This window comes from Rhinolophus hipposideros, assembly GCF_964194185.1.
Source record: "Rhinolophus hipposideros genome assembly, chromosome: 12".
In the NCBI taxonomy this organism is placed as follows: Eukaryota; Metazoa; Chordata; class Mammalia; order Chiroptera; family Rhinolophidae; genus Rhinolophus; species Rhinolophus hipposideros.
This window is the reverse complement of record NC_138058.1, coordinates 34,300,226-34,319,368: the sequence shown is the minus strand read 5'-3', so window position 1 is coordinate 34,319,368 and position 19,143 is coordinate 34,300,226. Positions and strand designations below refer to the sequence as shown.

Below are 19,143 nucleotides of genomic sequence, written 5' to 3'. Positions count from 1 at the left end.
TTGCTTTATTCAGTTTTTCAAATTTTAATTGATAATGTTATTATTCAAATTACATTTAATAATGGAAAAACTTTATCACAGCAGTTAATTTTCCTGAAAGACCTAGACCTGGTCCCCTAGGATCAACTGGAGAAGGAAGATTTATCAAAAAAGGTATTTTATTCCCCATAGAGCATTCCTTGTGACCAGAAAGGCCAGTGCTTTGCACAATATATTAGAATTCCATTCTTAGGAATAAAACTATTTCTTTGATATTTTACATTCTTACAAATGTTTTCATGCTTTGAATGTTGAATGAATTTATCTTGGTTCCTGAAGTTCCTGTTAGAAACTGTGTTTTGGGAATTTATTGTTTGAGAAATTACGTTTTGTTTATATGGTGATAATTTTACTAATTAGTGTATGTCGTGGAAGAAATGGATTAGATCTGGCCAGTAGCCTGTCTTTATAAATACAGTTTTACTGGAACACAGCCATACTCATTTGATTACATATTGCCTATGGCTGCTTTTTTTGCACCACAGCGGCAGAGTTGAATAGTTCCAGCTGAGGCTGGATGGCCCACAGAGCCTGAAATATTTACTGTCTGGCCCTATATATAAAAAAAAAGTTGCCAACTTCTGGTTTAGATCCATCAACCAGGGTTAATTAAAAGTCTTTTTCCTCTTACATTCTTACGCCAGTTATTTTTCCTGGTAGTGTACAGCAGTCACGTACTGTGTAAATAAACACAGAATCTTTAATTTCTTTCTAACTGGAAATTCGTAGTACCCTAGTGTTATATTTTAATATATCTTAGAAAGTTATGTGGATTTTTCAATCATCCCTAATGAGTGTTTCCTCCATCCCTCCAGTTTTTCCTAAAAGTGGGGAATATGAAATGATTTGGGGCCATTTAGAGTCCCTGTCTTTCACTTTCCAAAAATACCTTTACAGACGTCAGAAGGTAGATTTTCATATTTAACTGGAGTGAAATTATTTGTGCCAAAATAATTTACCGATATTATTTTATAGGTATTTGTAGTACAGGTGTCCCAGAATTCAGTTTGGGCTCATGTAAACATCTCAGTGCTATTTAACATTTTAATTTGAAATGTTACATCAGTTTCCTTGAAAATGTTCTTTATTAGTGTCTTTATGCAATTTTTAAAAATAGTACTTTTAATAATTTTGTTCATTTCAGTTTTGTGAAAATACGTTTTCTCCTCCACAGAGTCAAACTTGTTTTCTCATGGTGCAGTTTTGACAGAAATGCCCAGGCCTTCAGGAGTTTCAACTCAAGCAGAATCCTACTATTCCTCATCTGTGTCCATCTCAAGTACATTGTCTCCTCATGCTTCAGCCATACCCTCCATGGTGCCTCAGCCTTCTTCAAGCTGGTCCTCAGTGGCCCACCCCACCTCATGCTCAGTCAACACAAATCCACTGAGTAGTTTCTCAACAGGGACACTTTCCTCTAATTCACAGGGCATCCCACCATTCCTGGAAATGCCTGTTGTGCGTGATTTAAATGCTTCTAATGCTTGCATTTATAATAGTACTAATGACATGGGCAGAATGGAAGCATCGTCCGTGTCACCAGCTGACTTATATGGTATTTCTGATGCCAACATGCTGCCTAATTGCCCTGTGAATATGATAACGCCCAGTAATGATGGCATGAGGGAGACTGATAATCCGAGACTTGTGAGCATGACTCTTGAAAACCCCTCATGTAATTCAGTGTTAGACCCAAGGGACTTGAGGCAGCTCCATCAGATGTCCTCTTCCAGTTTGTCAGCAGGCACCAGTTCCGGTACTACTGCTTTTGTTTCACAATCAGATGCGTTTGAGGTATCTGACTTCAATTGTGCAGATAACGGCATGATAAATGAGTCAGGACCCTCAAACGGTTCTAATCCAAACACTCACGGTTTTGTTCAAAGTAGTCAGTATTCAGGTATTGGCACTATGCAGAATGAGCAATTGAATGACTCATTTGCATATGAATTTTTTCAAGTTAACTTGTAAGATTTCAATGGTTCAAGATTTAAATCCGTTTAAATATTTGCATCCACTTTGATATTACCTATATGGATGCAGCATTTTATAATTCTGCATCCAAGGCTGTACAAAACACGTGTTTTTTGGTTTTTGTTTTTGAGAAATGATTTTCCAAAAACTTTGTGTATGTAGGGGATTACTCTCACAGGCAGTCATAGTTAGTCTTGGCTGTGGAGCTTCTCATTTAGTTGGCAGAGAATTTGTCAAGACATAACAAAAGATAAATGCTTAGTGCTGAAGCTGCCACTGAGAGTAATGAACTCATTTCCCAACTTTAGGAAAAGTTGGAAAAAGTTTAGTATGCACAGGCCTTTTGCTTCAAGTGTAGATAAAGCCACACAAACTTTGTAGGCCATGAATGCTATGTGTACTGCAAGTTTATTTAAACTAGTACATATTTCAGTATATTTTAAATCATTATTTGAGTCTAAGAACTATATGATGAATCTGTGACATATTAAATATTGAAAAAAATTATTTTTCCCATTAAAAAAAACACACACACAATTTTTGGTATGTAGAATACAAAATTGGAAACTCAGAAAAGGAAAATTCTGAAATAGAAATTTAAAAGGGCTTTACTGTTTCTTCTTTTGAAACGTGTGACCTGATACTGGATGTGTTGCGAATTCCATCTTTAGAGTCGCACCACATTTTCCCAGAACAGAATGAAGAGAACATTACAGCAAAGCTCTAGTTTTTCCAAAAATGCTTTTTTATATTTCTTTTGTAATGTATTCTTAGTTAATAAATTAACTAATATTTGCTTTTAAGCAAATTTAAGGTAAACCCTGTAATGGCTATGTCATTGGAAAAATTAATTCCTTATTATTTTTGAGGCTCATGGGCCAAGGTGACCCCTAAGGGGTTTTCTGAGGCTTCTTGGAGTTTCTTAGATTTATATGTAAATCAAAATTTCATTAAAATAATAAGTTAGGCAATGGGAGGTTCTCTACATTTTGGACTATGTAAATCCATACCTTTAAAATTGCTTATGATTTTAGGTTTATATTCATGTTTTTAAGAGGAAGAAGTTTGGGGAAGGGGAACAGGACTTTATTAGGGAACAGTGTGTACTTCCAGGACTTTTTTCCAAGTCAAGTTGTTGTCCTTTCAGTCTTAGTTGTGGAGGGCGCAGCTCAGCTCCAGGTCCAGTTGCCGTTTCTAGTTGCCGTTTCTAGTTGCAGGGGGCACAGCCCACCATCCCTTGTGGGAGTCGAAATGGCACAAGGGTTGAGAGGCCTTGTGGTTGAGAGGCCGTGCTCCAACCAACTGAGCCATCTGGGAGCAATGCCTTCGGAGTCAGGAGCATGGAGCTCTAACCGCCTGAGCCACCGGGCCGGCCTAGCTCGCTCCTCTTATGTGTCCTCATTCACTGTGATCTCATCCAATTTCATGCTGTCCACTCTGAAGTTTTACCCCTATCTTAGACCTGTCCCCTGCACTCCAGATTTGGAGTTTACGCACGTGTATAAAACTGCTGATTTGACATCTCTACCTAAAAACCTAATTAAAGGTCAGACTCAGCATATCATTGTTTTTCCCTAACAAACTTATTTCTCTTTCAGTCTTTCCCCAACTCAGTAAATGGCAGTGCCATACCTCTAGGTGCTCAGGTCTAATACTGTGGAGTCATCCTTAATTTTTTTCTTTCTTTTATGTCCCATATCCAAATCTATCAGCAAACGTGGTAGGCCCTACCTTCAGAATATATCCAAAGCTGGCTACCTCTTTTGATCTCTGCTGTTAATATCCTATTCCAAGCCACCATCATCTCTTGGTTGGATTGAAGCTATAGGCTCCAAAATCCTCTTTATATCATGATGTTCCCTACAGTCTGTTCTCCCTAAAGTAGCCAGAGTGATTTTTAAGACAAGTCAAATCATATCATTCATCTGCTCAAAACAATCCAGTGGCTCCCCATCTCACTCAGAGTCAAGACCAAAGTCTTTGGTGGATAAGGAGAGGTCCTCATCTACTGCCATTTTCCCCTCTCCATTCGCTCTGGACTCAGTGCTCCTCTTCAATAACACCAAGTACACTTCTGCCTAAGAGTCTTTGTACTTAGTATTCTCTCTGCCTGGAATGTGTTTCTCTGATATAAGCATAGCTCACTACTTCCATCCTTCCATCCTTCAGTCTCGATCAGCTGTTACCTGATCAATGCCTTCCTTGGCTATATATATATATATATATATATATACACACATATACATACATGTATATATGTATGTATATGTATATATATGTATATATATGTATATATATGTATATATATCAGCACTTCATGTCCCCCCTCAATATTTGTCCATAGTACTTATCTAAGCATTCCTTTGTTTTCCTATACTGGAATATAAGCTCCTATACTATTTGTTTTCCTATACTGGAATATAAGCTCCATGAGGGCAGAAATACTTGTGTTTCATTCATTGAATCCCCAATTTGTAGAAAAGTGTCTGCTTCATATTAGGCACTTAGTAAGTATTTACCGAACTTTCAAAGTACTATGGATACAACTGTTTTTTTCTTTTTTGAAAGAAAAAATAGCTTTAATTATTAGATGTTTATGATTTTTATAGTTCTGTTTAATGTAACATTGGGTTTATATCAGAGTCATGTACATTCAAGTCCCAAGGATTAATAATGGTAATCCAAAATATTTGAGAGCAAAGTAATCCTAGTGGCAAAATGATGGTAGAATTTGGGTAAAATCTTAGTTGTTATGGGATTCTCATGATGCTGACTAACTAGCTTACTAAAGACCTAGTTTACTTTTAACTAGAACCTAACATAAATGTTGAACATATTCCTAGCTAGAAACATGTCATTTCACTTATATAGCATCCAACCAAACCATAAATTTACTGGAACAATTAAAACTAGTCAACTTGGTCAAAATAGGGAATGAGTGAAGGTTACATAAATAAAAATTCTGAGTTGAATGATACTGGGAAATGGGAAGGAGATCAAGATAAGACTTGGGGTCAGGATATTTAGGAAGCAAAAGAAAAAGATTGAAGATACCTAACTAAGTACCATTAATATGTCAGAAATTATTATTTCAAAAGGAAACATTTCTGTTATACAATTTTAAAAATCATAAACACATAACGTAGTGTAGTAGCAGTTACCAGGGAGAAAGAAAAACCTGAAGGCATCATTTCTTACTTGTACAAAAGAGGAACCCAACGTATTTCCAGATAGCAGTTGATAGGTGGTCTGTTTTTAAAAAAATACAAAATCCTATAATTTTGTATTAATTAGCATTGATCAGCTTAAACACTGTTAGAAAATCTAAATGGGTATTTTTAAATAAGCAATTGACTTGCAATTTTTTTCTGTGTAAGCCAAATGAAGTTACTGCTACATCTGTGTCCAGAGTATTTCTAATGGATTTTTTGTTTTTTCAGGTGCTATTTACTGATCATAGAATATATTTTATAATTAAAAAAATATTGACAACCTGCTTCTCCTCTATCTCTAAGTGCGTTTACACTTTCATCTATTCTTATAACACCTCACTCTTAGTTTTTGAGGAAAAGGTGACACTATACCTTTCTAAACTCTACCTATTCACTGGATCCTTCCCCTCCTTTCTCTCCCATCCTGTTTCTGTATCAGCTTTTAGTGTCTTTCTTTTCATAAACATGATAAATGTATTCTTTAGCTTAAAAAGAAAGGAAAAGAATATTTCCTTCTACCCTCATACTCCATCCCTTCACATCCAGACTTACAAAATGCTTTCAGTCTCCATTTCCTCACTTTCCAGTCATCTACCCTCTCTTTTACCTCCTACTATTTTCTTATGATATTCTGGGAAAAGTGACCAGAGACACCCTTTCTTGTCCAATCTAGTATCTTTTTAGTCAGTCCTCACCCTGCTTAACCTATCTGTAACCTTCTATCCCATTGACCACTCCCTCCTTAGATGCTCCTCCGAGGTTTCAGTGGTACACAAGATTCTTCTCTGAAGCTGACTACCCCCCCCTCAACCCCAGCGCTCAGTTGGTGCTATTTTTCCCCTGGGTAAGTGCCCACAGCTTCAGCGTTTTGTCATGCTGTCTGAATGCCCTCACAACTAGCTCCTCCTTTTGTATCCTCTTTCTGTATACTCTGATGGCATTACCATTTACCCTGCCACGCAGTATTTAAAAGAAACCTCACATTCACTTAGTCGTCAAGTCCTTTGGAGTCTGCCTCCTAAAAATCTCTTGCATTAGTCCCTCCTTTATTCCTGCTGCATTCTTAGTATAGGCCTTCATTCTTTTTTCTCCCAATAGGAATCTCTTCTCCTTATGCTTCAGTTAAAAAGAACATCCCATTCACCCATATTGCCTTTTGCATAGTTAACATTCCTTAGAAACACTTTCTCAGGCCCCTGGGCCTCCAGGCCTTCAGCCTGCTATCCACTCTGCCTCTGCTCTTCTACAACCACACACATAGCTTTTCAGACTGGGCTTCTCCTCTGTGAAACTTGGTCCTGCCTCCCTAGTTCAGATGTAGCACTGTACATGTCCATATTGCAGAATTCTACTCACTAAATTATAGTCATTTGTTTGTCTCATTTATCTTTGGGACTCCATCACTTAGCACAATCCCTGACATAGTTGGTGCTGAATAAATGGTAGCTATTATTAGAGACTCAAGGGTGAAATTGACATAGGAATGGTTATAAAAATGTGGACAGGGATATGGTTCTTAAAGGGAAAGATACTTAACCTGGCAGGAAAAGCAGTGATGCTTAGATTTTCAAGCTCATGAAATACTTTACCCCCTGCCTCAGTTATTACCCTCTGCCTTACAGTTATTAGGATTGTTTCGTATGCCTGACCTTGTTTCTTCTCTCTATGTAGCAGGTTTTATCTCAATTCTCTCTCTGTGCATTTCTTTGGCACCTTATCCTTGCACAGACACTGAAGTATTCATGGAATCAAATCACATATCGCATTTTTTAAACGTCTGGTGTGCAAAGTACCAAGTTAGGTGCTGGAAATGATATAGAGGAGAATAAGACAAAACTCTTTTTCTCAAAGATGGCAGTCTTTTTCTTTTGAGAGATACCATATACAGTAATGTGCATAAAGTGGACTAATTTTAACTGGACAGCTTGATGAATTTTTGCAAACATAAACCACCATTTCTAGCACCCCAGGAATTTCCTTCATGCCCATTGCCAGTCTACCGGATCCTCAAAAACCCCTGCTCTGATTTCTGTCATCAGAATTCGCTATTTTAATGGTCTTTTAAATTGGTAATTAGGCTTCTCTACTGAAAACATTAGTGAACAGAAACAGCTTGGTTCTGTATTTCTAACCTAATACTTCAGAAAAATACCATTATCACCCCAGTAAACTTTAATTTAAAAAATAAAAAAAGACTTGGAATTGGTGATTGAGGCTGCCTAAGAGCACCAAATAAATTGTTATATCATAAATTGATTTGTAGAGGGATTAAAGAAATTGCTATGGGCTATTAAATAGCATGAAGAAATGGTAAGGATAGGGAATTTTCAGTCAGAACATTTGGGTTTGAATATTTAGCTCAGCCACTTCGAAGTTGTGTGATATTTAACAACTCACACCTTCTGTGGGCCTATCTCTTCAGATATAAAATGCAGATAATACCCAGCCTACCTACCTCACAAGGTATGTTGTATTAAATAAATCATGCATAAGAAGAAACACTGTAAATTGTATAGTGCTAATCAAATATGGTTAATAAACCAACATCTATATATGTCCTGCAGCCCCTGATTAATCTCTAAAACATCCCTTCCAGTTGTCTAATGTAAAACAGAGTGAAAAAACATCACTATGGATTATATTCTTTAGTAAGAACCCTAAGATGAGTTTCTCTTTAGAGTGGCCAGCTATTGCCCACATCTGGAGGACCTTCATTTGGCCTTATTCTATCCAGAATCATTTCTAATTATATAGCAAAGATAGGTCAACTAATGACTCCCAGTTCTGAAATTCTATGACTCTTAATTTCTTAGCCAAAGTTGATTATGAATCAGGAGTAACATGACTGTCTTCTTAAAAGGGGTCATATCATAGCTAATGAAGTGGCCGCTGTAAGAATTCTTATCTGTTTTGTTTTCAAAGGTTGAGTATGACAGTGGTGTAATTAGGATATTTTTTGTATCACATATATTAGAAAGTGTCATGCTATTTAACATTATAAGCCCAGGGGTGGGTAGCTCACCACATCAGAGATAAATGTATGTGTTGTCTGTATCCAGTTTTATGTCTTTGTTTATCTAAGACTTAGTCAAATTAATATTTTAACTAATGCATCTTAGCAGAATTTACTTAAGGCACAAACTTAACATTAGTGGATAAGATTGAATCTCAAAAGTAATTATGTCTGTAATTTTTTTCATGCAAACCAAAGCATAGATCCCAGCCAAAAAAAGACCCATCATGGGGCTGCTGGTTTAGCTCAGTTGGTTAGAGCACAATGCTCATAACACAAGGGTTGCCGGTTCGATCCCTGCATGGGCCACTGTGAGCTGCGCCCTCCATAACTAGATTGAAACAACTGCTTGACTTGGAGCTGATGGGTTCTGGAAAAACACACTTAAAATAAATAAAAGTTAAAAAAAATAAAAGACCCATGTCTCCACTACCCTCATTAATAAACAAAATATAGATATAATTTATAAACAATCACCTTTTTCGAAAGACTTCAGGAAAAAAATACCATCTGTTAGTAATTACCCTTTGTAAAGGGAGTAGAATTTATCATATTCTAATATTCTTATCACCTGCTTCCACGACTTCAATTTACTATAGGACTTTCAAAAATTTAAAGAATTACAAAAAATTAATTAAATCTCTCTGTGTGAACAGTAATACACAGTAGTACAAAGCATTGGTGCTTCAACAAATTGAGTCTTCAGTGTCTGTGCAAGTGGACTGAGTTTAAATGTATAGCTTGATGAATTTTTACATACATAAACAGGTAAATATAAATTTTGGTAAAAATACCAAACACTCATCTTGCCTATTTTTCTAGATAATAATAAACTTTATTATCTAATCAAAACATGATAGCTTTGAATAAAATATAGTAAGAATTAGATAAGGTTGGAGTATTTTGGGATCCATTTGTGGAATTCAGTCTCAGGAGACTTCACTGATGACACACTCGATTGTATTGGATAATTAGCCGAAAATGTTGGCCATCGGTGCATAGTTCAGGTAGCTTTAAGATGAGATGGAAAGGAAAACAAAACAAAGTTTTTGGGTAATGGACATACTTAAATGCATGGTTCAGACTAGATGAACATTTTAGAAATTATTTAAAAGAATGTACTTAAAAATGCAGTTAACTGATGAATCCCGATCCCCACAGAATGGCACTATTGTATTTTTTTGAGTCTTCTAAGTAGATTATGCACTTCTTAGTGACTAACGAATTTGGAAGCACTGAAGAGATTTTTTAAAAGTTCTCAGGTACTGTTCAATTATTTAATGGCTAAGTGTGATGTAAGGATGCAATAACTTTTAAAATGTAAAAATTCCTTTTATTGTACAGACTATTGCCTTTGTATACAATGATTTTGTATACGATTTGTATACAATGATTTTTTTTCTTAATAAATGGAGAAAATTCTAAAACCCTTATTAAAATTTTGGTGCTATTTGATTTTAAAAATATTAACCAGATTTTCTGTGTATTTATAGCATCTACGTTACAGGGAAAAGTAGTTTTGTTTGTTTAGAAAGATTAGGCATTTTAATGGAACGCTATAGCTGAATATACTTGCATATGTAATGTCCTTTGAAATGATAATTTTGTAGAATATTGAAATGCCTTTTTAAAAGATTTTTATTTTCTGCCTTCCTGGCTCATTTCCTGCCTGTTTCTCTCCCTTTATGAATAACTGAGGACAAAAGTCATTCACTTATTCAGAGCAAGGTACAGGTAGGTCTTGCCTCGGGGGGTTGAAGGTGGTGGCCCAGTGTAGGATTACAGTGTGTAGAGCCTAAGGAGAATATGTGAGGGTGGTGGGGAAGGAAGTCTCGGTGGTCTGGAATAAGGATGCGACGATGTATGAGGAGGACTGATTTATTAATAAATACATTAAGCCTAATGAGAGGCAGATTTCTCAGTGTCAGAGGAAGAAATTACACATGTGGAAAGGGAAAGAAAACTAGAAGAAGGTTGGAATTGGAAGTACTGGTATAACTCAGAGTTTTCAATATATGTGAAGAAATATATAGAGGTAAACCTGTGCGTACACGCATGCCATGGGAGGGCTTGGGAGCAGCAGTGCCACAATAGCAGTGAGCATACCTAGTGCTCAGATTTTGGTTTCTAAATCTCATTTTCCACCTAAAGGAACTAGTTCCTTAGAGAAATAGCCCAATCCAGGGCTGGTGCAGATGAAATACAAGATGAGCCTGGAGTGTCTTTTTGTATTAGAAAGTAAGAACATTCTCCCAGAATGAAGGGGACATATCAAGAGGACACAGAAGTCAGCTTGAAGGGGCACCCACTGGCAAATCAACATTTAGAAATCAAACATCAATAACAAAGCATAACCCATTGAATAAAATAGGAAGCCATGAATCTACAAGAAGGAGAGTTCTACGTAATATAGAACCTAGTTCTACCTAATGCCAACCAATAAATGTAAAAGAATGATGGAATTAGAAAATTAGTATTTGAGAATCATTGTGGTAATAATTGATTCAGGTGAAAATCTCCCATGAATGCTAATACTAGTAAGTGAAAGTTGGATGGTCTTGCTACAACATACTTATTAATCAAAGGGAAAAAAGAATAAGTATTAAAGTGGAGAACCTTGGCAGGTATTAACCAATCAAAACCAATCATCAGTAATAGCACAAATCAAAATTGTGTGACACCTTATAAGATGCAAGAAGATAATATCTCTTCTGTGGTGCTCAAACTGAATCTAATAATGAAACATGAGGCAAACTCAAATTGAGGAACAATCTACAAAATAACTGGCCTGAAATTTTCAAAGTAATGAAAGTCAAGGAAAGCCGAATTGTTTCAGATTGGTGGAGACTGAAGAGACAACTAAATGCAAAATGGGATCCCTTGACTCTGAAGGACATTGTTGGAACAACTGGTGAAACTTGAATGGGTTCTGTGGATTAGATAATAGTAATACCAGTGTTAATTTCCTGATTTTGATAGTTATGCAGTGGTGAATGAAGTAGAACAATATTCTTGTTTGTAGGAATTACACACTAATGTATTCGGGTGATGGGGCATCATTGGCTCAATGATTCAGGGAAAAGGTTCTTCGTACTTCTCTTGCAACTTTCCTGTGACTTTGAAATTATTTCAAAGTGAAAAACATTAAAAAATATAAAAGTAATATTTTTTCATAATGAAAAAGGGTACCATTTTTAAAAATCAGAAAAGCTTATATCAAAGTTCATTCTTTTATGTGGACTTAAAAATCAAACAACAAGGCTCCACAAGAAAATATCTTCCTAAGTAAGATATTTTTCTCTTTGGAAATGGAAATTTAACTTCTAAATTTACTTCACATAATTTACAAATGTAGCTAGTTATCATCTTACTTTGGCAATTTTTCACTTTACCAACTTTATTTGTTTTTTTACTTTTCCAGGTATTTATTCAGTGTTGATATTTTTCCTAAACTAAACCACAGACAAAGAGATGTAGGAAGTACAAAAGGCCCTTTCTCTAAGTGTTATTTAAAAGACTTAATTTAAACAAAGTTATCAGAGGAGATCACAAAACTAACTTAATTTAAACAAAGCTATTAGAGGAGATCACAAAACTAATTATAAAATATTTTTATATAAGCAAAAGTGAAACTATAGTACTCACATTACTTAATGTTTCCAGTTCTGTATAAATAAAAACCTACATTAACTTTTTTTTGTTTTTTGAACAGGACTTTATTGGGGAACAGTGTGTACTTCCCAGGACTTTTTGTCCAAGTCAAGTTGTTGTCCTTTCAGTCTTAGTTGTGGAGGGTGCAGCTCAGCTCCAGGTCCAATTGCCGTTGCTAGTTGCAGGGGGTGCAGCCCACCATCCCTTGTGGGAGTTGAGGAATCGAATTGACAACCTTGTGGTTGAGAACCCACTGGCCTATGTGGGAATCGAACCAGCAGCCTTCGGAGTTAGGAGCATGGAGCTCTAAACGCCTGAGCCACTAGGCCGGCCCCTACATTAATTTTTAACAACCTGTGTCTCATATGAACATTTGGAGTAAGTATTTACAGCTAACGTTTATTCTTTGTTTTAAATTTTGCATAATCTCAGGAATAGAAATTTAATAGAAGTCATCTAAGTTGGCTAAGGAAGTTCTAGTTCTCCCATTTTGCAGATCCACTGAATTCAAAGCTGAGCCCAAAAGAAACATGCAAAAGACTATCTTCCCAAATTATTTAAATCTCTTTTGTAGCAAAATTGCTGCAGAAACTGAGAAACATTCACACAAAAGTTCTTATATTTTTATCAAGTTTATTTCTGTTATCCATTTCTCATTTTCTGGCATTGAAAAAATTATTTGCTATTATTCACATAATGAAATTTCATGTCAAACCATTTCCCTGATTTCTGAAGTGAATAATACATCTTAGTACCTCTGAGCTATGTCTAATGTAGAGATGGGAGACTGAGTAATCCAATTGTATCCAAGTCATGTGTTTTAAACTGAGCTCACATAGTTCAATCAGGGTGATGGAAATTACACTTAAGCCTGAAATTTTAATGAGACTCCTTTCTGAAAGTTTTTTTTTTTAATGACTTCATAGTACCAACTAATGATTAACGTATTGACAAGTGAGATCATATGAAATAGAGTTGGGCTATTTTTTTTGGTAAGCTCTTTGATTTGGCATCTAAATTCCAAAAATCAATTCTCAGGGTTATGTGTGTTTAAACAAGCCTTCTTCACACAGTAGGTGCTCAATAATAAGGTTTTCTGGAAGGACCCTAAAGACCAGGAAACTTCAGTCTAGTCTTAGATATGGAAGTAACTATTTTAGATAAATCATTTAGCTTCTATTCTTTGGTTTTCATATTTATAAAATGGAGATGACAAATCTCCCATCTACCTGATGATGATGTTGGAAGTTATATAATTTTATGGAAGCATACTGAAATAATGTCAGCTTACCTTTGTTTGGCAATCTCAATTTTTCAAAATCTTATCCCTGGCATTGAAGGTATTGAAGGCACTTGTGTCTCCTTATTTAAAAGACTTATGAGTCTCTTACCATGTTATCCTCAATTCCTAAGGTTTTACTTTCCTTCCCCAGGAAATTTAGTGACAATTTTAGATTGTCAAAATAGTGACTTGAAGTCATTAATATTTGTAACAAATCACACCAAAAAGTACTTCTATTGGTAATAGCTTGCTAGAAGCTTACAGGGAAAAAATATTAATGGTGTCAGATTTGCATTTGATATCTTATTATAAGATACTGTACTGCATAAATATAGGTATAACTTTTATCAAGATCACTTACAAATTGTAGAACATGATTTTAAAGGTGGTATTTCTTTTGTGGAGGGAAATTTTGCTGAAAGAAATTATAGCTTCTCAGATGAGCAGAGAATATATCCTGTTTGTGCCCCTCTCTAAATGAAAGAATGAAGAGAGAATGGTTTCATTATTCATAGTTTGGCTTGGGGTTGGAGAGGGAATAAGAAAAATCATAAGACATCCTTAGAACAATTTAACAGAAAATATACATAGACTGTATATAGAGCCTGAGATAGTACAAAAAATTTAAAAATAAATAGATCAACATGATCCAAATAGTTTCCAAGACACTCTTATGGTGAGTCAACAGCCATAGTACAGTGTATGCACAATGGACTTCCACATGGTACCATGAAAACCTTCGTCTCTGTTTCCAAATTTGAAAGCTAGTCATCCAGAGCAGGGGGCCAGTCGACATCTACAGACTAGAAGGAAGAAAATGAGTCATTAATACATTACTGTTCTAGGAAGCATTGCTGGTAACGCTGTATAAATTTAAAAGTTTCAATATAGAATAACAGAAGAAATTGCATTGAAAAAGAAGAGCCATTAAACACAACAATTTAACGCTAAAACTAATTCTAGGACTTCAGATTCTTGGGCCTGAGGTCTGTGGGGAATTCACTGAGTATTTCGTTAGTCAACTGGTTATTAATTGTGCCTTTTGACTGATAAAAACCTAGAGAACATTTAAAATTTTTCGTTATTTATGCATAAAGTAGCAAACATTTGGGTGGCTACACCAACTTGCCCTCAGATGTCTAAGCAACTTTTATTCTAATCATTTTCATCTTTCCATATATCCATATTTTTACCCTGGCTTTTCTAAAACAAAACCTTGACCTTCAAATTATAATGAAATTATAGTACTAGACTATTTTGTGCCACATTCCAGTCCTTAGAAGTATGAAATGGTACTTCATCTTAACTACCCTAGAGGGCCTAATTTAGGAGAAAGTTTAAGAAAAAAAAATCCACAATACCTGTGTGTTTTTTGAGACTGAAAATTTAAAACCTGAACTGATTTGCTAAAAATTATTTTTAAATTAATGTGAGTCATTTCACATACCAGATTCAGAAAAACTTTATTAGAAAAGCCCAAATAACTATTGCATATGTACATGTGTGTGTATCTTTCATAGATTCCAATAAAATGTTTTGGTTCTGTTTCAGAATGTAGCCATCCACCAAACACCCACATATAAGTTAGGTGGTTTCTCAAGCCTGAAAACTAATCATTACTGACCACAGTCTTGTATGTGTTGAGGGCAGGGGAGGATAAGCATATTGTAGTGTAAAAAAGCTCCACAGCTGATTCCGGTGGACAATCAGGGCTGAGAAACACTAACCTGTGACACTCCTAAGCTGTTCTAACAATTAAGGTGAAGAAGATGAATGCAATTAGGATTTTAACAGAAGGCTGTTTTCATCAAAATGATAGTCTCACTGAGGAGGTTCCCTGCAGCCTTGAAGGTGCTACGGTATCCCTGGCTGAGCTGTATAAAATCTAATCTGAAAGCACTTGAGAACTGAGTAAGGTAATAATGCTCCAGTGATCATCAGATTACCATAGCTGTTTTCACAGTAGGCAATTACACCCACTTCTGTTTATAACGGATACTATTCCCAAGTGCACAATGCTAGCCTCCAAAATTTTGGTGGTTTTTTGTGGGGTGGGGAAGGACTCTATTCCTAATCGGATATTCGTCAAGAAGCACAATTTGTGATTCAATGCATACTGGTGCTCAAATGAGAAAAATATGGAGAATTGCCTGAAAGTTCCACTCTATCCATCCTTCTAATTACTTAAGATTTTAACCTTGTTTCAGTTCAGATTATAAGAGTGGAAAATTTCGACCACATCATAGGGGTCCCTTATAGAACTGTTTTAATTAATAACCATTGGCTCATCCCATTTTCTACCCCTGTCCTGAATATATATTTTGGACTAGACTACCTTAAATTCTTTGTAAGACAAAATTGGTATGGGAATGAAATATAGAGTCCAAAGGACATGTGAAGGGCACTTACAACTTCAGTTCCCTGCTTGGTTTAAGAGTTTAGATCTCATGCCATATGTAAGGAACAAGTAATAAATTAGCTGTATATTTGCAAAGATGATAAATGAGACCTGCATTTTTTTGAAGAAAAATTCCAGGATAGTCCCTCCCTGCAATATTAATGCTACTGTGAGATTTTAACCATTTTCAAATACCTCTTAAGGTGAGTAATATTGCTTGACTTACCGCTCAAAGAGCATAACTTTGAATTCACAGTGCAGATGGGCATTTTCACAATAAAATGGTTTACCTCAACATCCAGCTCCAGAATGTCTGCAGTCACATTCATCAGAGAGCCAATGTTTGGCTTGGTTCTCCCAAAGTCTCCATGTACAAACTCTTTAATGTAGCTGGAGTTTGTTTAAGGAAAAAATAAGATAGCCATGCAGTACCAACTGTTTGGTCAGATTTGATAGGTGAAAGAGGAATAACAAAAGCAGAAATGTTACAAAAGAGAGGTTATTTCTGAGCTGTGATTTGTGAAGCGTGTCTTAGAAAATAAGCTACAGCAAATGTTCCTATCAGCCTGGCAGCCAACATGACGACCTAGGACCTGTATTTACATCAAACTTCCCAAGCGTCATGACTTTCTTTTTTTTTCCTTGGCTCATCTCCAAGTTTGGGGATGGATTTTCAAAATTAGCTGTACCTCAATGCTATATATATTAAAGAAACAAACATAAAAACCAACCCAGCTATTTCTTCTTTGCACAACTTCCATTTTGACATCTTTCTGGTCCCATTTTTCAATAATGGCAGCCAGCATCTGCCAGATGGTAAGTTTCCACAGGCTTACACAGAGTGACCTCAGTGATAGCTTTCCTTGTAATATGACCTGGTGACACAATGGCAATAGGATGGGAGTGATAGTGAGACTATTAATTTAGTCTTGATAAAAGCACTTCAGAAAGATTATCAAAGGACCTAAGTTCTAGTTGTTTTGCAAAAGAATTATTAATTGTCTCTCTTTTTAAAGGGACAACTTTGTGTTTCCCTCATAGGGCTTCAAATTTTGAAGCCAATGACTAATCCTAATATTCATTATTAATAAGATTACATTAACATTCCTTATACAGAACTCTACTACAACCTTGACAATATTTATCTGAAAGATATGTTTTCAGCAGCATTCAGTAAAACTCATTCAGCATTATGTTGTGGTCTATAAACCAGCACTTAATATAAAAATTTAATGTAATTTGAATAGGAAAAATAAATTTATTCTCAGATACATAAAAATTAATATCACATTATGCTGATGTTGTATCCCCACTTTCTGAAAGTTTATTCATACTACTTTCACTAAATGTGTTGATTCAAGCATAAAACATGTAATTATCTAGTAACTGTCTTCTTTGCTAAATTCATAATTATTCAATAATTGTCCTTATTTTTCTCTCAAGTTCTTTAGAGATGCTACTTCTGAGTAGCAATGATAAGGGGAGATGACCAAAAAGTCCCAGAATAAACAGTGAAAAGGTCCAGAATGGTTCTTATTCATAGTCAGAGGGATGAGGTATAAATCAAATGAATTAGTTCAGTGTACTGAGCAATATATGTGAAAAATTTACATACTTCTGTGTATTACTACATGGTATCTAAAGCTTTACCAGTCTGTCTTGGCTGACGCCTTAAGTTACATGTACATGGCTTGTTCTAAAAATATTTTAATGATTGAAATGACATTAGCTTCACCAAAAGACCATTACGTTTCTCTAATTGCATTTCTCTCTAGCATACCAAAACTAAAGCTGAGATTAGGTTAAAAGAATTGGGGGAAAAAAATTTTGTGATTTCTTTGAAATCCCATCCACATTTCATCATAATAGGGAGATGTGCTCCAAACAGGAAAGATACAAATATCTGTCCGCTGCAGTTTAAATAGACCATCTCTTGTTCTACATGGTAAAAATTTAGGAGATTTTGAGAGTCTGTAACCTATACGTGTACATATTTGAGAGTCAGTTAATATACGTATTAACCTATACGTAAATCCTGGTCACTTTTGGGGTGGGGTTGGAGGGGAAGAAAGAAGAGGAGGTTGATGGGGAAGGAGAGGCAGACTAATTACAGCAATATAATGAGAATGCTACTTGGTGATTAAAACTTGACATTTTTTTCCCTCATATCCATAAATATATCATTAGTTTTATACTGGTTAGAATGCAATTCACTTCATGCTTTTGGATCACAAAATAATATAAAACCAAGAAACAAATAAAAACTAGGAACACCTTTGAAAAGTAAATTAAAGCTAGGGCAGACCCTGTTATATTTTCACCAGCAATTCAGATCAGATAAAACAACCATGCAAGGCAGGGTAGGTTATGAACAAGTGATCAGCTTGGACTATTCTCTTGTTCTGGGACAGTGATCAAATAAAGTGAAGATCAACATGTAAAGTAGGGCCACTCCCATCTACTGTCAGTGTTTAATTATCTGAGGCAAATACTCAGAAATGCTGAGAGGACCCAGAGGTGGTCATGAGTATGTGACTGGCAAAATGTGTAAAGACAGCAATGAATCAGTCAAAAGTGTTTCCTGAGTACTTACTACCATGTGTCCCCGAAAATAAGACCTAGCTGGACAATCAGCTCTAATGAGTCTTTTGGAGCAAAAATTAATATAAGACCCAGTCTTATATAGTATAGTATAGTATAGTATATAAGACCGGGTCTTATAGTAAAATAAGACTGGGTCTTATATTAATTTTTCTCCAAAAGATGCATTAGAGCTGATTGTCCGGCTAGGGCTTATTTTCAGGGCAACACGGTATGTGCTCAGCATGGTATGAGCACACACTAAATATTTTGAAGTTCACATCGAACTGGCTGCTGCCTCATAGTTTAAAATGTCATTTTGAAAAATGCAAATTTAATGGGGGGAAACAACCCAAACCAAAAACAAAACAAAACAAAAAAAACCTTCTCCAACTTAATCTTTTCCCTACCCTCCCAGATCAAGCTGAACCTATTTTCTAGGGCAGCATTCACTCTTCCAATAGGGTTCAGGTTAGATTATTACAGTGCAGACGGTGAAAGGATACGTTCCAGCTTGAGTCTTCAGATAGAGGCGGAAATGATGCCCATCCACATAGCATGTTTCCATGGAATGAATGATACGGGTTCTCACAGCCAGGGGCCTCCGGTGAAGGACCCGGAGAGGTGTTTTCTGGTCAATTTTTAAGTCCTAGCAGAGGATATGATACACACCATGAATCAGCTGTGTTGCCCATTGAAGTTTGTCTCAGAACCTCTTTTGTCATCCATGGCTCACCACAGATGTTGTCTTCAGAGGACCCCAGCTAGCACTGTCAGGGTAGAAACTAATACTATAATGAATTGTATCCACTAAGGTTTGCACTCTGTGGGACTTCTCATAACCTGGTCCATGATTACTCATTTTCTGGGCCCCAAAACTACAAAAAAAGGCTTTGAAGTAAATGATCCCCAAGGTCTCTTTTGCTTTAATAGTTAACAAATTGATTAGGACCCTGGAGTTCTATCCTGCCCTTTAACAGCTCATCTAGAAGAC

At 35.9% G+C, this 19,143-nt stretch overlaps 2 protein-coding genes across 4 annotated transcripts in view; one reads left to right on the top strand and one right to left on the bottom strand.

Moving 5' to 3' along the window:
• The window catches only part of REL (REL proto-oncogene, NF-kB subunit), a 33,754-nt gene extending 30,925 nt beyond the window's left edge, over nucleotides 1-2,829 (top strand). The window contains exons 9-10 of the mRNA XM_081069045.1: nucleotides 82-153; nucleotides 1,214-2,829. Of these exons, the coding sequence (XP_080925171.1) occupies nucleotides 82-153; nucleotides 1,214-2,010 (869 nt within the window). The 3' untranslated portion in view covers nucleotides 2,011-2,829. The remainder of the gene's footprint in view (nucleotides 1-81; nucleotides 154-1,213) is intronic.
• Nucleotides 2,830-12,515: 9,686 nt separating this feature from the next.
• The window catches only part of PUS10 (pseudouridine synthase 10), a 62,848-nt gene continuing 56,220 nt past the window's right edge, over nucleotides 12,516-19,143 (bottom strand). For all 3 annotated transcript variants that reach the window (XM_081069042.1, XM_081069041.1, XM_081069043.1), the window contains 3 exons: nucleotides 18,656-18,798; nucleotides 15,860-15,959; nucleotides 12,516-13,974 (listed from right to left, as the gene is read on the bottom strand). In XM_081069042.1, the coding sequence (XP_080925168.1) occupies nucleotides 13,936-13,974; nucleotides 15,860-15,959; nucleotides 18,656-18,798 (282 nt within the window). In that variant the 3' untranslated portion in view covers nucleotides 12,516-13,935. The remainder of the gene's footprint in view (nucleotides 13,975-15,859; nucleotides 15,960-18,655; nucleotides 18,799-19,143) is intronic.